This window comes from Anguilla anguilla, chromosome 1 (genome assembly GCF_013347855.1).
Source record: "Anguilla anguilla isolate fAngAng1 chromosome 1, fAngAng1.pri, whole genome shotgun sequence".
NCBI classification, from domain to species: domain Eukaryota; kingdom Metazoa; phylum Chordata; class Actinopteri; order Anguilliformes; family Anguillidae; genus Anguilla; species Anguilla anguilla.
The window spans coordinates 24432180-24451997 of NC_049201.1; the positions used below are offsets into that span (position 1 = coordinate 24432180).

The 19818-nt window shown below is 48.9% G+C and overlaps 1 protein-coding gene across 1 annotated transcript in view; it reads right to left on the bottom strand.

Moving 5' to 3' along the window:
• Positions 1-19818, bottom strand: part of ralgapa2 (Ral GTPase activating protein catalytic subunit alpha 2) — a 113525-nt gene that overhangs the window by 62557 nt on the left and 31150 nt on the right. Inside the window, exons 3-6 of the mRNA XM_035384366.1 lie at positions 18202-18251; positions 6678-6735; positions 3033-3076; positions 1-112 (exon numbers count right to left, since the gene is read on the bottom strand). The exon at positions 1-112 is cut by the window's left edge and continues 69 nt beyond it. Coding sequence (XP_035240257.1) covers positions 1-112; positions 3033-3076; positions 6678-6735; positions 18202-18251 — 264 coding nt within the window. The remainder of the gene's footprint in view (positions 113-3032; positions 3077-6677; positions 6736-18201; positions 18252-19818) is intronic.

The following is a 19818-nucleotide window of genomic DNA, read 5'->3' on the forward strand; positions in this document are numbered from 1 at the left end:
CGGCGGGGAAGCCCGGCACCAGGCAGGCGAAGATCAGGCACTGCTCCTCCGCGCAGTTCTGCTGCAGCGCCTGCAGCCACAGCAGGAAGAGCCGGATCCCCTCGCAGCGGATCTGAGGAGGGGGACACACAGGGGCCACGGTTTCACACAGGGGCCACGGTCTCTCACAGGGGCCACAGGCTGACACGGGGGCCACGGTCTCTCACAGGGGCCACAGGTTGACACAGGGGCCACGATCTCTCACAGGGGCCACAGGCTGACACAGGGGCCACGATCTCTCACAGGGGCCACAGGCTGACACAGGGGACACAGTCTCACAGGGGCCACAGGCTGACACAGGGGCCCACGGTCTCTCACAGGGGCCACAAGCTGACACAGGGGCCACGGTCTCTCACAGGGGCCACAGGTTGACACAGGGGCCACGGTCTCTCACAGGGGCCACAGGCTGACACAGGGGCCCACGGTCTCTCACAGGGGCCACAGGCTGACACAGGGGCCACGGTCTCTCACAGGGGCCACAGGTTGACACAGGGCCCACGGTCTCTCACAGGGGCCACAGGTTGACACAGGGGCCACGGTCTCTCACAGGGGCCACAGGTTGACACAGGGGCCACGGTCTCTCACAGGGGACACAGTCTCACAAGGGCCACGGTCTCTCACAGGGGCCACAGGCTGACACAGGGGCCACGGCTCTCATACAGGGGCCACAGGCTGACACAGGGGCCACGGTCTCTCACAGGGGCCACAGGCTGACACAGGGGCCACGGCTCTCATACAGGGGCCACGGTCACTCACAGAGGCCACAGTCTCACACAGGAGCCACAATCTCTCTGAGGGCCCATGGTCTCTCACTGGGGCCACAGGCTCACAGAGGGCCACGGGCTCACACAGGGGCCACAGTTTTGCATAGGGGCTACAGTCTCACACAGTGGCCACGATCTCTCAGAGGGGCCAAAGGCTCACACAGGGGCCACGTTCCCTCACAGGGGCCACGGGCTCACACAAGGGCCACAGTCTCTTGAAGCTGAACATTTTAGGAGCAAACTAATGCATCCCAATTCATTGATGAGGCCCCTCCAGTAAGCACACAGCAATTTTCAGAAGCAAATGCTCCTAAAATGGGAGCACTGTGGACTCCCACTCTGTCCATGACTGACCAGGTGATTCAAGATGAAAGCTCTGGTCCCTGCTTCATATCACCTGCTAAATCAACTTCAGCATAGATGATGGGGAGGCGACAGGTTGAAGAAGGATTTTTAAGCCTTGGGGTAACTGAGACATGAGTTGTGTATGTGAGCCATTCAGGTGCGTGGATAGACAAGGCAAAAGATTTAAGGGGCCTTTGAATGGGCTATGGCAGTATGTGCCTAGGGCACTGGTTTGAGTGCAGCTTGGTTTTTTTATGTTCATTTTCCCATCCAGAACACTCCACCATCCGAAGGATCCAGCCAATGGCAGGCCAAAGGCTGAAACAGCCTTCATATACACTTACTGAAGCGCATTTAACAGGTGCAATCAACAAGGGATCACCTCTTCCAGCTAGATTCACATAGTCAGTCTATGTTATGGAAAGCACATGTAACCATAATGCTTTGTACACTCTAGATATATAGAGTGTTTTGGGATGGATATTTGCCCTAAACTGTCTCACAACAACAGTTGAATCAATACAGGGGCCCCCCTGTGAGGAACAGGGAGCACCAGTGTCAGCAGCTGGGACATCCGGCCTAGACGGGCACAGACATTTTGGGGGCTGGGGTTCAGAGGGCTAGAGGTTTACAGCCATTTATAGCAGCGGTTCCCAAACCGTGGGCCGCGAGAGGGCTTGAGATGAGTAAAGAAATGCACTGGGGAGAAGATAACCCGGCTGCCTATTATACACGCTTATTAAACACTCCCACCATTCAAATTAAACAGCGCTGCACCGTAGTGTAATGGGTAAGGAACTGGTCTTGTAACCTAAAGGTCAAAGGTTCGAATCCCGGGTAGGACACTGTCATCGTACTTAACGTGTATTGTTTCAGTAATATATTCAGCTGTATAGATGGATGCAATGTAACAAAAAAAATGTGTGTAAGTCGCTCTGGATAAGAGCGTAATGTTAATGTAATGTAAACAGTCAGCAGTGACAGCCACAGCAGCAGTTAAACGTGCAGTTTCTTTGGCATAAAACATAAAAACAGGTCCATTTCTGAGCATATGTTGATGGTCTTTCATATTTGTTTCATTTCCAAATATATACTTTTGTGACCTACATTTTTATGGAACATTATATCATGAATTTTTAATGAAAATATTAGATAGGTTCCGGGCTCTGGGAACGCTCAAACCTCTGGTTTGTAATATCATGCTTGGACGCGCTCCACTAATGCATCTGGGCTGGATCAAATTGGGTGCCCGGTGCGCAGGTGTGGAGTGGGGGCTGGGCTTTCCAGGATAGTGAGGGTAAACACACACAGCGCAACTGGGAGTGTGTGTGTGTGTGAGTGTGTGTGAGTGTCTGTGTGGGGGATTGGGGTCTGCGTGTGAGTGCGTGTGTGTGTGTGTGTGTGTGTGTGCGTATGTGTGCGTGTGTGTGTATATGCGTGCGTGCGTGCCTTTGTGTATGTGCGTGTGTGTGTGTGTTCGTGTGTGTAAGTGTCGCCGTTTCGGGGCTGGGGGACTGCGTGTGTGCACGTGCATGTGAGCGTGTGTGTGTGTGTGTGAGTGAGTGTCCGTGTGGGGGGTGGGGGGGGTGCCTATGAAATATTAATTGGGACAGTCAGGCAGGCTGCAGGCCGTCTCTGCCGGCATCTCTCACTGACGGCTCCACCTCCCGCCGGCAGCTAAATGTTACCCCCGTCTGCTTCCTGCAGGCCCTTAATTAATATCTCCGGCGGCGCGGGCGGCTAGCTCGAGGGCCGGGGCGGCGCGGCGCAGACGGTTAGCTGCGGGAAATGGCGGGAATCTGGGGCGGCCGTTTAGCGAGAGCCTGGCGAAGCTACGCTGAGGATGGTCACAAAAAAATTATATAAAATAAATAAGCACTTTACCTTGAACGAGTTCCCCGTGTGCAAAAGCTTTTTCAGAATGGAACCTAGAGGAAAACAAACAGGAAATGATCAGTGAAAAAGGAAGAATGGCTAAATGGGAAAGACCTGCTAATGAGGTGACGCTAAATAGACGTAGCGCACCGGTGAACGGACATCTAGGCTAAGTCTACCGCACGGGAAAAGCGAAGGTTCCGTTACACTGGTGTAGTCCCAGCTGGTGTGCGAAGCACGTCGTCGACGTTCGGAGAAAACGAAAGCGGGACGGGCGGCTGTTCGACTGGGCTACGGCGGGGAAATCGAGGGAGACCCAATTTTTCACCGCTTCGTTCCCCTTGGGAGGGAGGGAGGGAGACGACATCTATCAAACTGAATGATTTATACTTTTCTGTTTTTATCCTTAAAAAGGAGGGATTTTTGTTTTTGCACTACATAATGTTAGTCGGCGTCTCTTTTTGCGACGGACATGATGAAAACCTCTGAAAATAAAACGCTGAAATGACAAGAACTGAATTTTAAAAAAGGGTGCAAAATTGAGTCTGCGGAAAGAGGGAGAGAGAGAGAGAGTGAGTGAGTAAGTGAAAGAGAGAGAGAGAAAAAAAAGCCAAAAGCGATACCAAAGACATGGGGGAAAAAGAGAAAAGGGGAGAAATGGAGAGATGAGAGAGGGGAGGACACAAAACCTTCCATCATTACATGTGAGGAGAAGGAATGTTCTATAGTGGCAGGACAGTATATCATCAACGGCCATCTGAGAAGAGTGACTGATATGTAACCAATTTTAAATTGCATTTAATTCATTAGAATGCGATATGATTATGTAAGTCCTCTTGGTTACTCTCTCTGTGCTCTGATGATATGTAGGCACCGCATTGGGTGTCAGTACAGGGTTTCAAAAAGGAGAACTCACTGAATGGGACAGAGAGATTTTGAAAAAAGAGAAGAGGAAAGAGAGAAGAGACAGAAACCAGAAGGGAGTGCAAGAAAAGATAGATAGAGAGAGAGGGGGAGAGAGTGGGAGGGAGAGATAGAGAGAGAGGGGGAGAGAGTGCGAGGGAGAGAGACAGAAAGAGAGAGAGAGAGGGAGAGAGAGAGAAAGAGAGATAGAGAGAGAGAGAGAGAGCGAGAAAGAGAGAGAAAGAGAGAGAGAAAGAGGCGATCATCACATCCTCAGATAGCCTGTTGTAGCCACGGCTCCTTCCCGCATAGGCAGCGTATCACCAGGCAGAACACACACACGCTTTTCCCCAGCTGATCCCAGGTCAGCCCAAAACGCCCCTCCGCAGCCTCCGGAGTACCCAAAAAAAAAAAGAACACGGAGGCTTATTCTCCGTTAAACCACGAAGACAAAGGGCGACGCGGGGGGGGAGAGATTACCCGCGGGGGGCGCGTCTCTTTCCCCCGAGCGTCCGCGCCTGCGCGCCCGCGCTCTCGCGTTCGGAGTCCAAACATCCGACGTTCCGACACTGACGCGAGCCCGCCGGAGGGATAACGCGGAAAACGTGGGGCTACGCGGCTCGGTCTCGCCCCCCCCCCCCCCCGCGCGATTCGCGGCTTCTTGCTCGCGGTTCCGCGGCGACGGCGGCGTTTAGAACAACGGAGCCTCTGCCGGTCGCGCGCGTTCGCGGCGGCCGTCAAACACCTCGCCGTTTTCTTTTATTCCCGGAGAGAGACGGGGGGGGGGGGGGGGGGGGGGGGGAGGGGCGACAGAAACGGAGACGATAATTGAGGTTATCGCTTCCTCCGGGGTCTGCCCTGCTCTGGAGGCTTGCGAGAGAGAGAGAGAGAGGGAGAGAGAGAGAGAGGGAGAGCGCCCGTGATTTAATTACCAATTTGCATTTCAAATGAGCTCCGCGTTTTCATTTTTCATTACTTCTCATTCCCGGAGTAATCATTTCCTTCTAATGCCAAACGTTTACGCCTGGTTATGGGGGCCCTGTTTTTTTCCCCCACCCTCGCTATTATTCAAAGGTTATAGTTATAGTTAGTCTATAGTTATTTTGGCAGGGGGTAGGCAGGAATATAGTTAGTAAGGGGGGAAGGGGTAATTGCTTTCTAGTTAGCAGTATGGAATGGATATGGATATTCTGTGTCTCCTTGGATTTTGGGGGGGTGGGATAACTTGGCTATGTCTGGTTATAGTAATAGCAGGATGCTAACAAAGAAAATTAGCAGGTCTTTCACCAAGGAGAGCATTTGGGGAGCACTACACCCACAAGTGACATCCTTACCACCGCTCAACTGGGTGAACAGTTTACCCAGGCTACTTGTTTCAGATGATGGAGCTCCGAGATTTAATGCCATACATTAAATCAGTTTCTTTGTATACTGTATACAAAGAGAGGATTTATGAGATGAGCACAATGCTGCGCCCACCGCAGCATCGGCGTGTGTACACTTCCTCAACAGCTAAAGCTTCATACGAAAACAAAAGGCTAGTAACAATAGCGCAATGCAAGAGCACAAGATGTATTTACGGTTTAAAAACCAAGCTGACTTCGGTATCGAATACTACATTTCTACAAACAAAATTCTTGAGAGATTTTTTTTGGCTGGGCGCGTGCCGAAAAACGTGCAAGGCATCTGCGGAATGAAATTGGACGGAAGCTTAAAAGCGAGACAAATTGCTAAAAGTTCTTCCCTGTCCTGCAATTCCCTGAACTGCTATTGTCGAAGGTGTTACGCTCCGCTATTATAAAATAATGCGCTGTTAAGCATTCTTCTCTATGTAGACCTACTCTATGAAAGCTTCAAGGCTGCACAAGCCAAAACAGCCCTTGATTATATATATAATGGCATAGAAACACATCATTTTAAGCTCTTGCAATCAGAAAACAAAATAGTTGCGAATCAGTGACTTTCAGGCCACAGCGCCTAACAGGCTGGTATTTCACAATGGAACAGGCGGTGGAAGAGGAACGCCCACCCGCATATCGGTTTGCAACAGGAACCTGTTGTCTTTACCGAGGCCACATCCTGAAGCTTTGTACCTAAACCGTAGGGAAAGCATGCGTGACGCAACTCAAGGGCCCACACTTCAGGGCCGAGCACAATAGGTTTCGATGCCCCTAAAACGGAAACTGCGGGTTTCAATTCAATCAGCGTTTGACCGTAAGTAAAGAGTACCGACTAAATGCAAGTGTTATTTTTTCAAAGCGCAAAAACACGGTATTTTTTAAATACATTTTGATGACCGCTGAACTCACTGCGCAAACAGTGTTTGTATTTCATCACATTTAATTAACCGAAGGCCTTTTTTTGAGACGCGGGCTAGGACCAGCCACCTTCGCGGTATCTGTTTCAAAAGGTGCTTCGGGGATTTAACTTGTGATCTAAGTCTTACTCTCATTTCTATGGTTAAAAGAAAAAAAAACGCAATTTTGAAAGTAAAGCCATTTTGTAGAGATCTCTGACAAAGCAATGTCATTTAAAAACAACATCGAAATTGTATTTTGCTTTCCCGTGAACTTCCTTTCAGAGGTATAACCAGGCTTCAGCAGGTACTGTACTGACGCAGGTCATGTGACATAATTCTTATGCACGCTGTCCCAGATTTCACTGAAACTGCAGGTGTCATCTCTTTCACAGGCATCCAGAACAATCTATTCTCTCCCCCCCCCCCCCCCCCCCCGGCCAAGAATACCTTACCTATACTGTGAAACTGCCATCTACTGCAAATTTTCTCCGGTAGAAGTTGAAGAATCTTCTGCAAAAGAAAAAAAAAAAAGAAGCATGGTTATTACTTCAGGTGATGTCATCTGTGCTTTTGATCTGGCAACACCTACACTAAGGCTGTAAATGTCCTAATTACAAAACCAAAAAAATATATACACAGAAAATATATAAAAAATATATAAAATTAACAACAAGCAGCCGTAGCAACAGACTGCATTTTCTTCCGGAACAGAAATCAGTACCAGGCGTTTGGTCCGGTGGAAATGTCTGAAAGGAAACGGAAGCAGTTCAGCGGCGCTGCTTGCCGTCGCATCGCTTGCTCATCAAACATCTCCCGCCGGTTCGCTTTTTTCGAGAACAACGGACCCGCCCCCCCAGCGGGTGACCTGCGCGCTCGGTCCGCGGTACGGCGGTCCGGTCGGTGCGGCGTCCACGCCGGGTCACCGCTAACGACGGGCCTAGCTGGTAAAAGTGACGGATTGGGGGGGGGGGGGGGGGGCGGGCAAATGCCACCGCCGCGGATTTACGGCTCAATTAGAGCGCCGTGACCTTTTACCGCCATCTCCCTTTTCCGCCATCTCCCGACGGCCGCTTATAGGGGGGGGGGGACGGTAAACGAAGAGAGGGGGGGAGAGGGGGGGGGGGTCAGGGTGTAATGATGGTGTGCCGTTTAGCCGCGTTAGCCTCCTGTCATCCTGCACTTATAAATTCCCGACCGTCAGCTCGGGGGGGGTGGAATGGAGGAAACCGTCGTGGCTTTCACCAGAAGGCTGACTCAGACTAACAGCAAGGGAGGAAGGAAGGAAGGAAGAATGGACAAAAAGGAAGGAACCCACCATATGTTCTGAAGCTGAAGGGTCATGTGATGGCAGCAAGGACCCAAGCGACCCGGGACAGGAAACAGCCCAGCAGTTTGAGCCATTCCATTATTTTCCAGAGGCAGGATAGCGCAGAGCCTGATCCAGCGCCAACCTGCTGCCAGTAAAATCTGAGACGGCACAAACCGCTACAGACCGGGACAGCCGGTTCCACCCTCTGCAACGCAATGAGCGGTTCCGCGGCCGCGAGCTAGCGGCACGGCGAACCTCCTTACAAACGTAGCATCGCTATCGTGTTTAAAGGACGAAGTGTAGCACAGCGGGTAAGGAACCGGGCTTGTAACCGAAAGGTCGCAGGTTCGATTCCCGGGTAAGGACACTGCCGTTGTACCCTTGAGCAAGGTACTTAACCGGAATTGCTTCAGTATATATCCAGCTGTATAAATGGATACAATGTAAAATGCTATGTAAAAGTTGTGTAAGTCGCTCTGGATAAGAGCGTCTGCTAAATGCCTGTAATGTAATGTAATGTAAAGCGCGGTGAAGAAGCGGTAACCGGGCTGGTTTTCGCTCGGGCCGGTGGCCGGGAGTCACCTTAATTCACTCACCTCCCGCAGCTCCGTTATGTTTGAGGACGCGCGTGCGCTATCACACAGAGACATCGCCCGGCCCGTCGATCGGAAAAGGCTTAAGGGGCTTGCCGTACCGTACCGGCGCGGGCCGCGGAAAAAAGCCAGACGAATTACACGCCGGGAAAAGGCACCGCGGGGGGTCTCGTCTCGTCGAAGCCCCCGAGGGTCGTTCCGGGGGCAGTAACAGCCATCCTCCTCCCTTTCGAAATCTACGCCCACCCCCCAATTCTGCCACCCCCCCCCCCCGGCCGCCAGAAGGAGCTGAGTCGGAGCGAGAGACGCCCGGCGGGGGGTCCGAGCCGGCGGGGAGACAGGCTCGCCGAAAAGGCGAATCGCCGGAAGCCGCCGACGGGGGTCTTACCGTAATCCGCCGCCGGGCTCCCGGCATAAAGATGCGGCATTACGCCGGCCCGCCTCCCCCCCCCCCCCCCCCCCACCCCCACCCCCCCGCGCTCGGCGGCCCGCCCCATTAGCATGATCCGCTGCTTAGGTTTCCTGGCCACGCCGCCGCCCGGCCCGCTCCCGAATGCGCCGCCCCCGCCAGGTGTCCCGGAGGGATTTTTGGCCTTCGGAAAAGGTCGGGAAGTCAGCGGTGCCGAAATATACAGGCGCGTTCTGTCACACTCCACGGCTCTACTTTGGAATTTTCTGGAATTAGTGGAGAAACTTTGTTTCGTAATGTTTTTTTTCCCCCCTCATTCTCTCTACTGCGTCAGAGAGGTCATAAGAGATGTCGTCGGAAGTTACGCAAAGGGTACCGAACTCAAATAAGCTCTAAACTCAAGTCGTAAAAATCCCATTTTTTCCGTGTGAAGGAATTGAGCAGCCGCAGTCGTTTTTTTGGCCTCTCTACCGCCTTCTAGTGGTAGAACGCAACACTGCTGCCTCGTTTTGAGGGAGCCCCATGTCCTCATCAGGAAATGAGCCTGCCCTGGCCTTTCCACGCTCCGGAACATTCCAACAATAATTCAGCTTGTATTTCTGCCTCAAAAATATATGACATTGAGGGAAGAGTTCTGGAACAAGTGAGTCACATGACATCGGCATCGTCCCCTACGCTCATTAATATAGATCAAAGTCAAAGAGCATGTTTATAAAGCACAACCAAATATGTACAGCTGAGCAGGTTACGCTTTCAATAAATCACAACGACTCTTGTCACTTAGGTCGGGGACAAAAAAAAATGTTCTCTTGAAATTGGAGCCTGATGTCTTTTTTAAATAAAATATTGTGTGATTATTTCTTACTGTACATTGACAACCAGTGTCAAACACAAGCAGGTATGCTATTACAGTTAATTTCAGCGCGCTCACTGTAATGTGACTTCATTTTTCAGTCAATATCTGTTTGTGTATTTCTGGAACACTGTACCAGTTCCAAAATCTGACGTCACAGCCTCTCTGACATCAAACAGTAAATGGATGGTCTCCAGAATCCGTGCGTGCTCTCATGATTAATCCACAACGGAAGTCACATTTCTCATTGTCTCAATATCAATAACTCACAAACAATGAAGTGGGGAGGAGACATTTCCCTATTGTAAAGAAAGTGAGGCTTACCACCCCTTGTTTAAATCTGTGTGACAAAACCCACAATTTTCAAATTTTGTATTACATTCAAAACCTCACTGCCCTGAACTAAAATTAGAGCTTTTTTTCTTCATTAATTGAATCACAACCCGGGCATATTTTTTGAGAGCTTTTTAAACTGGAACTGTCAGACGGAAACAACCGATCGTCAATGAATTTGCTACACCGGATGAACTGAAAGCACTGCGCACTGTATTTCTGGTGTGTCTGGTGTGTAATTAAGTCATGAGCCATAAAATAATAGATTTTCCGTTACAGACAAAAAAAACGTTTGAAAACATTAAGGAACCTAAGAGCTATTCCGGTGGACTTTAGCCCGAATGCCCGGAGTGCAAATTTCCCATAAATGGACATAATTCAGTCATTAACATGTTTTTCTTCCTTTGTTTCTAATGATTAACTTTTGTTTTGTGGATTACGCACTAGAACCCAAACGCATGCATGTGTTCAGAACAGAATTCATTTTCCTGTCCAGATAGTTGGTTGCGGCGCACCACTTGAACTCCATACATTAACGCACCGAAGCTAATTAGCCGAAGGACCGGCGGAGAACCGGAGAGCGGGCTGCTCCGGAATTTTCCGCTCGCGTTCCGAGCGCGCTCCTTCGGCCGCTCGTCGCGAACGCGAGGCGCCCGAGAAGCGAACCCGGACGCGGGGGGGACGCATCGCGCTCGTTTCGCCAACGATCTCAATTTTCGCTTATTAACTGGAGCGTCGGGAGTCAATTAGCGTGGATAAGCGAACGGGTGGTGGGGGGATGGGGGGGATGGTGGGGGGAGGGGGAGGTGTTTTTGCTGGTGATGGTTGTTTACATTCACCCAGGAGAAAGCAGCATTGGAGACAGTTGGGAGATTTCTCAGGGCTTTCGGTTAGAGAGAGTAGAATGTGAAATCGTTTTGACCTTATTAATATTACTGTCTGTCTGCCTCCTGTCAAATTCGGGCATGTGTTCTCCCCTGTTCTTACGACAAGAGTCATACAGTACGTCATGCATAAACCATGAGTCAATATCCACCGCCGCAAAGCTGGGTATCCTCCACCCCGCCAATGGGAAAGATGAAAGATCAGCAGCAGAGCTTGAGAACGAGTTCTCAACGGTTCGCTAGTTTTAGGTCCCGCGCAGAATCTGTGGACTCTGAAACCCTACTGCAGCATTATTGAGTGTTTGCCTGGAGAGCGGATAGCGCTGAAGAAGTACTGTTTGAACCGTTTGTGGCTCAATGAGTGTAGACAGCGTTTTTATGTAGCTAACGCTACTCAGCCACTCAACTAATAGTAGTTAGTTGAGTGTCAGTTCAGGTTAAACTGTGGTCTAAGGCCCTGTTATTTGGTTGCCCTGTTTCCTTGAGATTTTAGTTTTATAAAGGTCGATGACACGAATAAAATCAGAGCACCTTGGCACTTGACATTTATTTTAGTATGAACTGGGAATTACAGTTGCAACACCTGCTGCCAAGAATAGATACAGTAAATAGAAGTATGGAAGTATTTTCTGCGTGTGTGAGTGTGCGTGTGTGTATGTGTGTGTGGGTGTGTGTGTGTGTGTGCACGTACTCGCAGATGCGCAAACACTGTGCTAATTTCTAGGCATAGCCTTGGCTCAACTCCACATTTATTTGTGATTACGCATTACATTTGCTCCATTAAATTTAAGTGGTTACAAATAATGTATTCACAATTACGCATTCCATTGCCTGGCTGACTACAATGTGCTTTGCTACCTTTAGCAAGTATCTCTCATACCACAGCAGAGTGAAAATTGGCTGGATTCACTCGAATGGTGAATCTGAATGAGACCCGCTCTCACGGATAGCTTTAGCCGCCATTGTTACGGCTACTTACTCCTCGCAGCTATGTTTGAAAATAATCTCGTCCGCGGCTGTGCGCTGCTGAAAATGGCTCACCTAACACCTAATATAAATAGCCATTTTCCCGAACGCGGAATACTTCAAGAAACAGGAGCACGGTCGAAAAGCCCAAGTACACCTAACTCAACGACCGAGCATCCGGTATTACAGTTACTACAAAGCAATCTCCCTTTGTTGGGAAGAGGAAGGATGAACATTAGAGTGAAAGTCACAGCGCGATGCTAATCGTTGTGTTTTTTTTGGGCAGAGGTAGCGGTGCTCCCATTACCCCCACCCCACCCCACCCCCCCACCCCCCAAAACCGGGGCAACGGCTCAGTTTCCGTGGCGCTCCCGACGCGCAGGCCGAGCTCACAGGGCCCGCATTGTCCGGGGCGGAGGCAGCGGGTAGGGCGGCGGGTCGCGGCTGGGGGGGGGCGGGAACAAAGCGGCCTTTGTGCGGCCGGTCGAGAGGAGAGGGCGCGCGTTTTCGCGTTCGCTCCTCCGGGGCTAAAATAACAGCGGCGGAGCGGCGTCCTACGTCTACGAGAACGCTTGCGCTCGTCGCTACGCGTTGCCCTCGGCAACGCCACAATACATTACGTGGCGGGGACATTTGTTGACCGGCTTGACAGCAAGAGCCAATAACTACATTTAAGCCATAAACCATCAAATGACGGCTACGCTAATGTGGATCCTTTGGAGTGAAAGGGATTGAGGGGGTAAAGTCACCGGAAAGTGAGCGTTTAGCTGTCTGTGAGCGGCAGCAGCTGGAGTGGTCTAACCACAAGCTGTCCACTAGGTCAGTCCTCACTTATCGACGTATCGATCGACCGATTATACGGCGCGGGGATAATGCTGCTGACGTCGACAGGAAGTCGGCAGCTCATCGTACCGCAAAAAGGAAAGCGATCGCCGCGTTCGCACCTGGACGCTCCCTATCGATTCTCTGCCAATCACCTGCAGCGCGCTGTCCTTGAGCTCTCCGGAAACGGAGACGACGCGCGCGCGCGCGGGGTTGGGGGCGGAGCCCGGAATGGCTGCGTTCGTTTCCGATGTGTCCGCTCGCTTTTCCTGCTCTTCCGGACGGAAGCGGTGCTCGAGCCGTGAACGACTACAGTGCTGGAAGAATGGTGAAGAAAATTCAGATTTCCTCAAAATGAAGAATCCCGAAGTTTAAATCCCACCCCGAGTGAGAAAGCCAGGGGGGTCACGGGGTCATCAAGTGGTCATGGTGATATTTATTTTCGCTGCACTTTTGACATTGATGGTTTGATTTCATTTGTTTACCTAAATGCTTTTTCTCAACTTCCCCCCACTAGCCATTTCCAACACTAAATGAGGAGGTACACCATTAGCATTGGCGATAGCCTACTACAAATAACAATTGTCTTAATATTGTATAGTCATTTTTTTGCAATTCTGACATCCCTGTAGTGTGCTTTTGTGGAGGGCTTGTGGTCAAAGGCTGCTGGTGTCAGTGTAAGCCATTCTTATCATGTTCTTCCTGAAAGCTTTATAAAGCTCTACTCATGGATATGAGGGTGGGTGGCTGAAATTGCTTGTCTAATCCTAAACAAGATAGTAAAGGACAGATATAAATTGGACCTGGCAGACAGAATATGGAATTTAATCAAGACTGTGGGTAAGAAGAGGAACAAATGCATTACGAAGGTGCTGATATTTTATGTTCAATTGTTCCCTATCTATCTTCCTCTCTCTCTCAAGGATGAGCAGTCTCAATGTAGCACATGCACACACATACAGTGTACACACAAGCATACATAAACATCATATCCAGAGCACTTCTTAGACACTCTTATACATCTTATGCACACTATATATTTATGTGTGCGTGCACAGGAGTCACATACATATACCAACACAGTCATGCACGTACACATTCACACACAGTACGCAAACACACGCACACACACACACACACACACACACACAAACAAACAGAACCGGAGCATAAACATAAGCAGAGCATCTACATGGGACCAGACACAAAGAGCGCTGTTGGGGGGCGGGGGGGCGGGGGGGGGGCGAGGGGGGATTTGGGCTGAGGGAACAAAGACACCCCATCGCCCACCTCTCCAACAGCAGCACACAGGATGCTCCCCCCCCCCCCCATTCCCCTTCTGACCCACAAAAAAAGGGGCTCAGCGTAAGCAGCACAGTAATCTGTCTGCGGGCTCGCAGCGAAACACAAGCCCTCAGGACAGATGTCAGTCACATCACACGCGCCGCAAGGAACTCAGAGGAGGCCTCGGCGCTCGAAAAGAGAATGAGGGGGAGGGGGGTATCTTATTGTGATTAGCCCAACCCCCCCTCCACACACCATCCTCCTCTCGAGGACTCAGGAATCTCTTCGCAGTATTAACGTCACAATAAATGCACTAAACTACTAACAATTACATGCTGTTGACACGTATAATCCTATAACAAATACGATAAAGGTAATAATAATTACAGAACGGATGTTTGACAACAGCTTCCATTAGTTTAATGGCCGATACCGTGACACTCTAGAAAGTAGACGAAAATATTTATCGAACGTGAAGCTATTTCTGGCATTTCTTGAACCGCACACTCAGAGTGGAAACGAGACTGCATGGAATTAAAGATCGTACTTAAAATTAGGATGCGAACAATTTTTTTTTTGCTGTCGCTTAATCAGGTTCTCTCCCTGAACACGTAGGCTACGTATTCACAGTAATTGAATGTCCAGCTCATGGCGGAATTTGCATTGCGCAAAGGCCAGGGAGCATTTGAATAGATTTGAATGCGCGCTTCCCGAACGGACGGGGAGCTTAGAGTAATGGAAAACACAAACAAATAAATAAATAACTCGCAAAGGCGAGAGCGGGTAATCAAACACCGACGTGCCCCCGTAAGGGTGGAGAACCCGCTCTAATAGAGGGGCTCGAGGGGGCATATCGGTCACGCACAAACTGCTCCGCGCAAGCTTATCTGTTCTGAACACTGCAAGGGAACTGGGGGAGAGAGGGAGAGAGGGAGAAAGAAAGAGAGAAAGCGAGGGAGAGGAAGAGAGAGGGCCAAACGCACATCTACTCTTAAGCGGATTTGACCACCTCTTTCCGAAAAAAGGGACATCCCATAAATATTTAAGACGGGTATTTTTGTTTCCCGTTCTTTATGGATTCTGGCCTGCGGAACCTCTTTCCACTCCTTAAAGTGCCAGGTGATCGCTGAAACCCTTGAAAGCGAGACTGAAATCCAACAGGGCCGAAAGAAAGCAATGGGTCAATGGTGCATTTTCCTATTTAGGTCAAGGAGGTTAATTTAATTTGTGTCCACGTACTTCAACACACAATAATGGAAACACGGAGTTACGCTGAACTTAAATGACATAAGTGATAAGGAAAATGACGGCAACACAGATTAAGCCCACTTGTATTTGTATACAAGAGGGCCTAATGTATGCAAGGAGCTCACAGACTCATAGCCAGCAAAAGGTTTGCTTTACGATTCTCTGTAGGCACTTGTGCACTTAAAGGGTGACTTTTAACGGTCATTATAAAACGAGTTAACCATTCTATGGCCTCCAAACGCATAGCATTGTAAAAGGCTATTCTGGAACTCGTTACTCAAGGTTGATATATCACAACTTCCCAGAGTTAGACTGAAGATTCCGCTAGGTTAGCGACATTTTGTGTTCTTAGCAGTGCTTCTGACTGGACCCGAAACCCATAACTAAACGCAAGGAAACCTTTCTGAAAAAGGCGAAACACATCCACATTTGAATTGTTTTAAGAGTGCAAAGGACGTGGTTTGGTGCGGTACAGTTAACACACAGGAGTGTAGATGAAAAGGGTGCGGTACAGTTAACACACAGGAGTGTAGATGAAAAGGACGGTGCGGTACAGTTAACACACAGGGGTGTAGATGAAAAGGAGTGTGCGGTACAGTTAACACACAGGAGTGCAGATGAAAAGGACGGTACAGTTAACACACAGGAGTGTAGATGAAAAGGACGGTGCGGTACAGTGTAACACACTGGAGTGTAAATGAAAAGGACGGTGCGGTACAGTTAACACACAGGAGTGCAGATGAAAAGGAGGGTGCGGTACAGTTAACACACAGGAGTGCAGATGAAAAGGAGTGTGCGGTACAGTTAACACACAGGAGTGTAGATGAAAAGGACTGTGCGGTACAGTTAACACACAGGAGTGTAGATGAAAAGGACGGTGCGGTACAGTTAACACACAGGAGTGTAGATGAAAAGGACGGTGCGGTACAGTTAACACACAGGAGTGCAGATGAAAAGGACGGTGCGGTACAGTTAACACACAGGAGTGCAGATGAAAAGGACGGTGCGGTACAGTTAACACACAGGAGTGTAGATGAAAAGGACGGTGCGGTACAGTTAACACACAGGAGTGTAGATGATGAAAAGGACTGTACGGTACCGTTAACACACAGGAGTGTAGATGAAAAGGACTGTGTGCGGTACAGTTAACACACAGGAGTGTAGATGAAAAGGAGTGTGCGGTACAGTTAACACACAGGAGTGCAGATGAAAAGGACGGTGCGGTACAGTTAACACACAGGAGTGCAGATGAAAAGGACTGTGTGCGGTACAGTTAACACACAGGGGTGTAGATGAAAAGGACTGTGCGGTACAGTTAACACACAGGAGTGTAGATGAAAAGGACGGTGCGGTACAGTTAACACACAGGAGTGTAGATGAAAAGGACGGTGCGGTACAGTTAACACACAGGAGTGTAGATGAAAAGGACTGTGCGGTACAGTTAACACACAGGAGTGTAGATGAAAAGGACTGTGCGGTTCAGTTAACACACAGGAGTGTAGATGAAAAGGACTGTGCGGTACAGTTAACACACAGGAGTGTAGATGAAAAGGACGGTGCGGTACAGTTAACACACAGGAGTGTAGATGAAAAGGACGGTGCGGTACAGTTAACACACAGGAGTGTAGATGAAAAGGACTGTGTGCGGTACAGTTAACACACAGGAGTGTAGATGAAAAGGACGGTGCGGTACAGTTAACACACAGGAGTGTAGATGAAAAGGACGGTGCGGTACAGTTAACACACAGGGGTGTAGATGAAAAGGACGGTGCGGTACAGTTAACACACAGGAGTGTAGATGAAAAGGACTGTGCGGTACAGTTAACACACAGGGGTGTAGATGAAAAGGACGGTGCGGTACAGTGTAACACACAGGAGTGTAGATGAAAAGGACTGTGCGGTACAGTTAACACACAGGAGTGTGCGGTACAGTTAACACACAGGAGAGTAGATGAAAAGGACGGTGTGGTACAGTTAACACACAGGAGTGCAGATGAAAAGGACTGTGCGGTACAGTTAACACACAGGAGTGTGCGGTACAGTTAACACACAGGAGTGTAGATGAAAAGGACTGTGCGGTACAGTGTAACACACAGGAGTGTGCGGTACAGTTAACACACAGGAGTGTAGATGAAAAGGACAGTGCGGTACAGTTAACACACAGGAGTGTGGATGAAAAGGACGGTGCGGTACAGTTAACACACAGGAGTGCAGATGAAAAGGACTGTGCGGTACAGTTAACACACAGGAGTGTGCGGTACAGTTAACACACAGGAGAGTAGATGAAAAGGACTGTGCGGTACAGTTAACACACAGGAGTGTGGATGAAAAGGACGGTGCGGTACAGTTAACACACAGGAGTGTAGATGAAAAGGACGGTGTGGTACAGTTAACACACAGGAGTGCAGATGAAAAGGACGGTGCGGTACAGTTAACACACAGGAGTGTAGATGAAAAGGACTGTGCGGTACAGTGTAACACACAGGAGTGTAGATGAAAAGGACTGTGTGCGGTACAGTGTAACACACAGGAGTGTAGATGAAAAGGACGGTGCGGTACAGTTAACACACAGGAGTGTAGATGAAAAGGACGGTGCGGATGGACGCTTCAGGAGAAGAATCCGGAAGCTAAACTACCCAGCGGTCACCCCTACTACACTAGACTGCATATTAAAAAATGCATTATGATGTCATCACACGTGTGTCTGCACACGTGACTGACCCAGTGAATAGACATTCTGAGCACTGGCCCGGCAGCGTAGCATTATGGGTAGGGAACTGGGCTTATAACACGAAGGTTGAGGGTGCGAGTCCCAGAGGTGCGCTGTTGTTACATCCTTGAAAAAGAATTTAACCATCATTTCTTCAGAGAAATATCCAGTGTCTCAAATTGTGTGCAGAAATGTGAACTGAAAGCTGCTTGACAAAAGAGCGCCTGTTAAATGTCAAAATTTAAACGTAGCAGCACAGTTCCATAGCAACAGTATCACGGCAAAAGAGAACTGAGTTCATAGTTGACTTTCTAGGTAAAAACAGAGGTAGGCCTATATGTTTTTTTTTTTTTTTAAATAAACAGATACGCAGGCCCATATACTCAACTTTGACCTACCTTTGAAGTTTGAATGTTTTCTGATGCAATACATCTTATAAAGATTTACAACAACATGACCAAGGGCAATACTGGTGGCCTTTTTCTTTTTGCATTTTCGGACCATGGCCTGACATGTGGCTTGTGTGTGTGTGTGTGTGTGTGTGTGTCTGGAAAGTGGAACTTACTTCAAAAATAAAGAGAATGGAGTCCAGCTCCTCCCGTTGCGATTTGTTCCCTAAAAAAGAAGAGAGAGAGAGAGATTTTATTTGTATTTGCATTTAACTATCATCATTATTATAACTATTATGACGCACACTGCACAGTCATGATAATCCCTATGACTATCAACTCAAAGTGATGTCATACACTCATTCACTCAACAGGAGGGAATATACTGTACCATCTCCAATCACTCCAAAGGAGGGAATATACCATCTCCAATTACAATTACATATATTATGCACACTATGGGACATAAAGTAAATTCGTTTTGACAAAAACAACTGAAACAAGTAAGACTTGCCCCAAAATTTGATTTGTGAAGTATCCCTGGTGTTTCAATCCAAATGTGTGTCATTTTGCCCAGGTGTGGCTTATATTGGACATCTTTAAATCTTTAAATCTTTGATATACAATATCTGCCAGACAGACAGAGAACCCCCATAGCCATACACCTTTTCCATGAGTACACTCACACATCTTCGTTACATTCACCCATTATCTTTAGGCTCTTTTGTGAACTATTTCCTTCTTTATATCAAAATCTGTTGCTTATTCCACACAATATTCTTAAACTACATGTCACTTTGACCATATTGATAACATTTCAATGTTTTTTTGCAATAAATAAATTGAGTTTGATCCCCACTTTTTATGAATAAGTGACAATAACGAGCTTGCTGTTGATAAGGTGCAATTGTGTATGAACAGTACATCTGACCAGGCAGTCACTTCTGAGGTTGTAACTGAGGCTTCTACTGTATTCGAAAGCCTGGCAACACGGACCAAATTCTTACAACATCTTTGTCAGAGCAAGAGAGAATGTCAGGTTTGACTTTTGCACAATCGATGATGCAACAGGTGTAACCCTGCGGCGATCGGTTCCATCGGTCTGTAGCCCGCGGACGTTGGGAAACGCACCACGACGCCCTAAGGGTGGCTTAGGGGAGGTCGATGAACCCGGGGCCTGCCCGAACAACAGCCGCTGCGTTCGGCAGCTCCCGCCAGACGAGACGAGCGACGCGCCGTTCCGCAGACCGTAAGCACGGAAAGGCTTTCCGAAGATCTCCCCGTTGTGGGAGTTTGGCAAGCCGCCGTCTTTCGCTCAACTCAGCCGCCGATCCGACGAGAGTTTCTCCACATAAATTGAATTTGACCATCGATGATGAAACAAACTTGCGTTTAGCCTGATTTCAATTTGTTCAATCTCCCGTTTTGGGCTGAGGTATGCTGGATACACTGTAGAGGTTCATATAATCCACTGTCCAGGACACTAAGGGCCCCGTTTTGAATTGAGCTATGCACACTTATAGCCAATTTCTGGTCAAGTGATTTCACCTGGTTTGGGTGGGAAGCTGACGGATGTGGACCTGGGGTCCAGTCTCGCTATAAAGTTCTCAATTCGGAGTCCTACCAGGTCACCTGGATGGGGTCCCGCTCTAAATAATGTGTCACACTCAATTCTGGGTCCTACCAGGTCACCTGGATGGGGTCTAACTCTTAAGAATGTGTCACACTCAATTATGAGCCCTACGAGGTGACCTGGATGGGGTCCCGCTCTAAATAATGTGTCACACTCAATC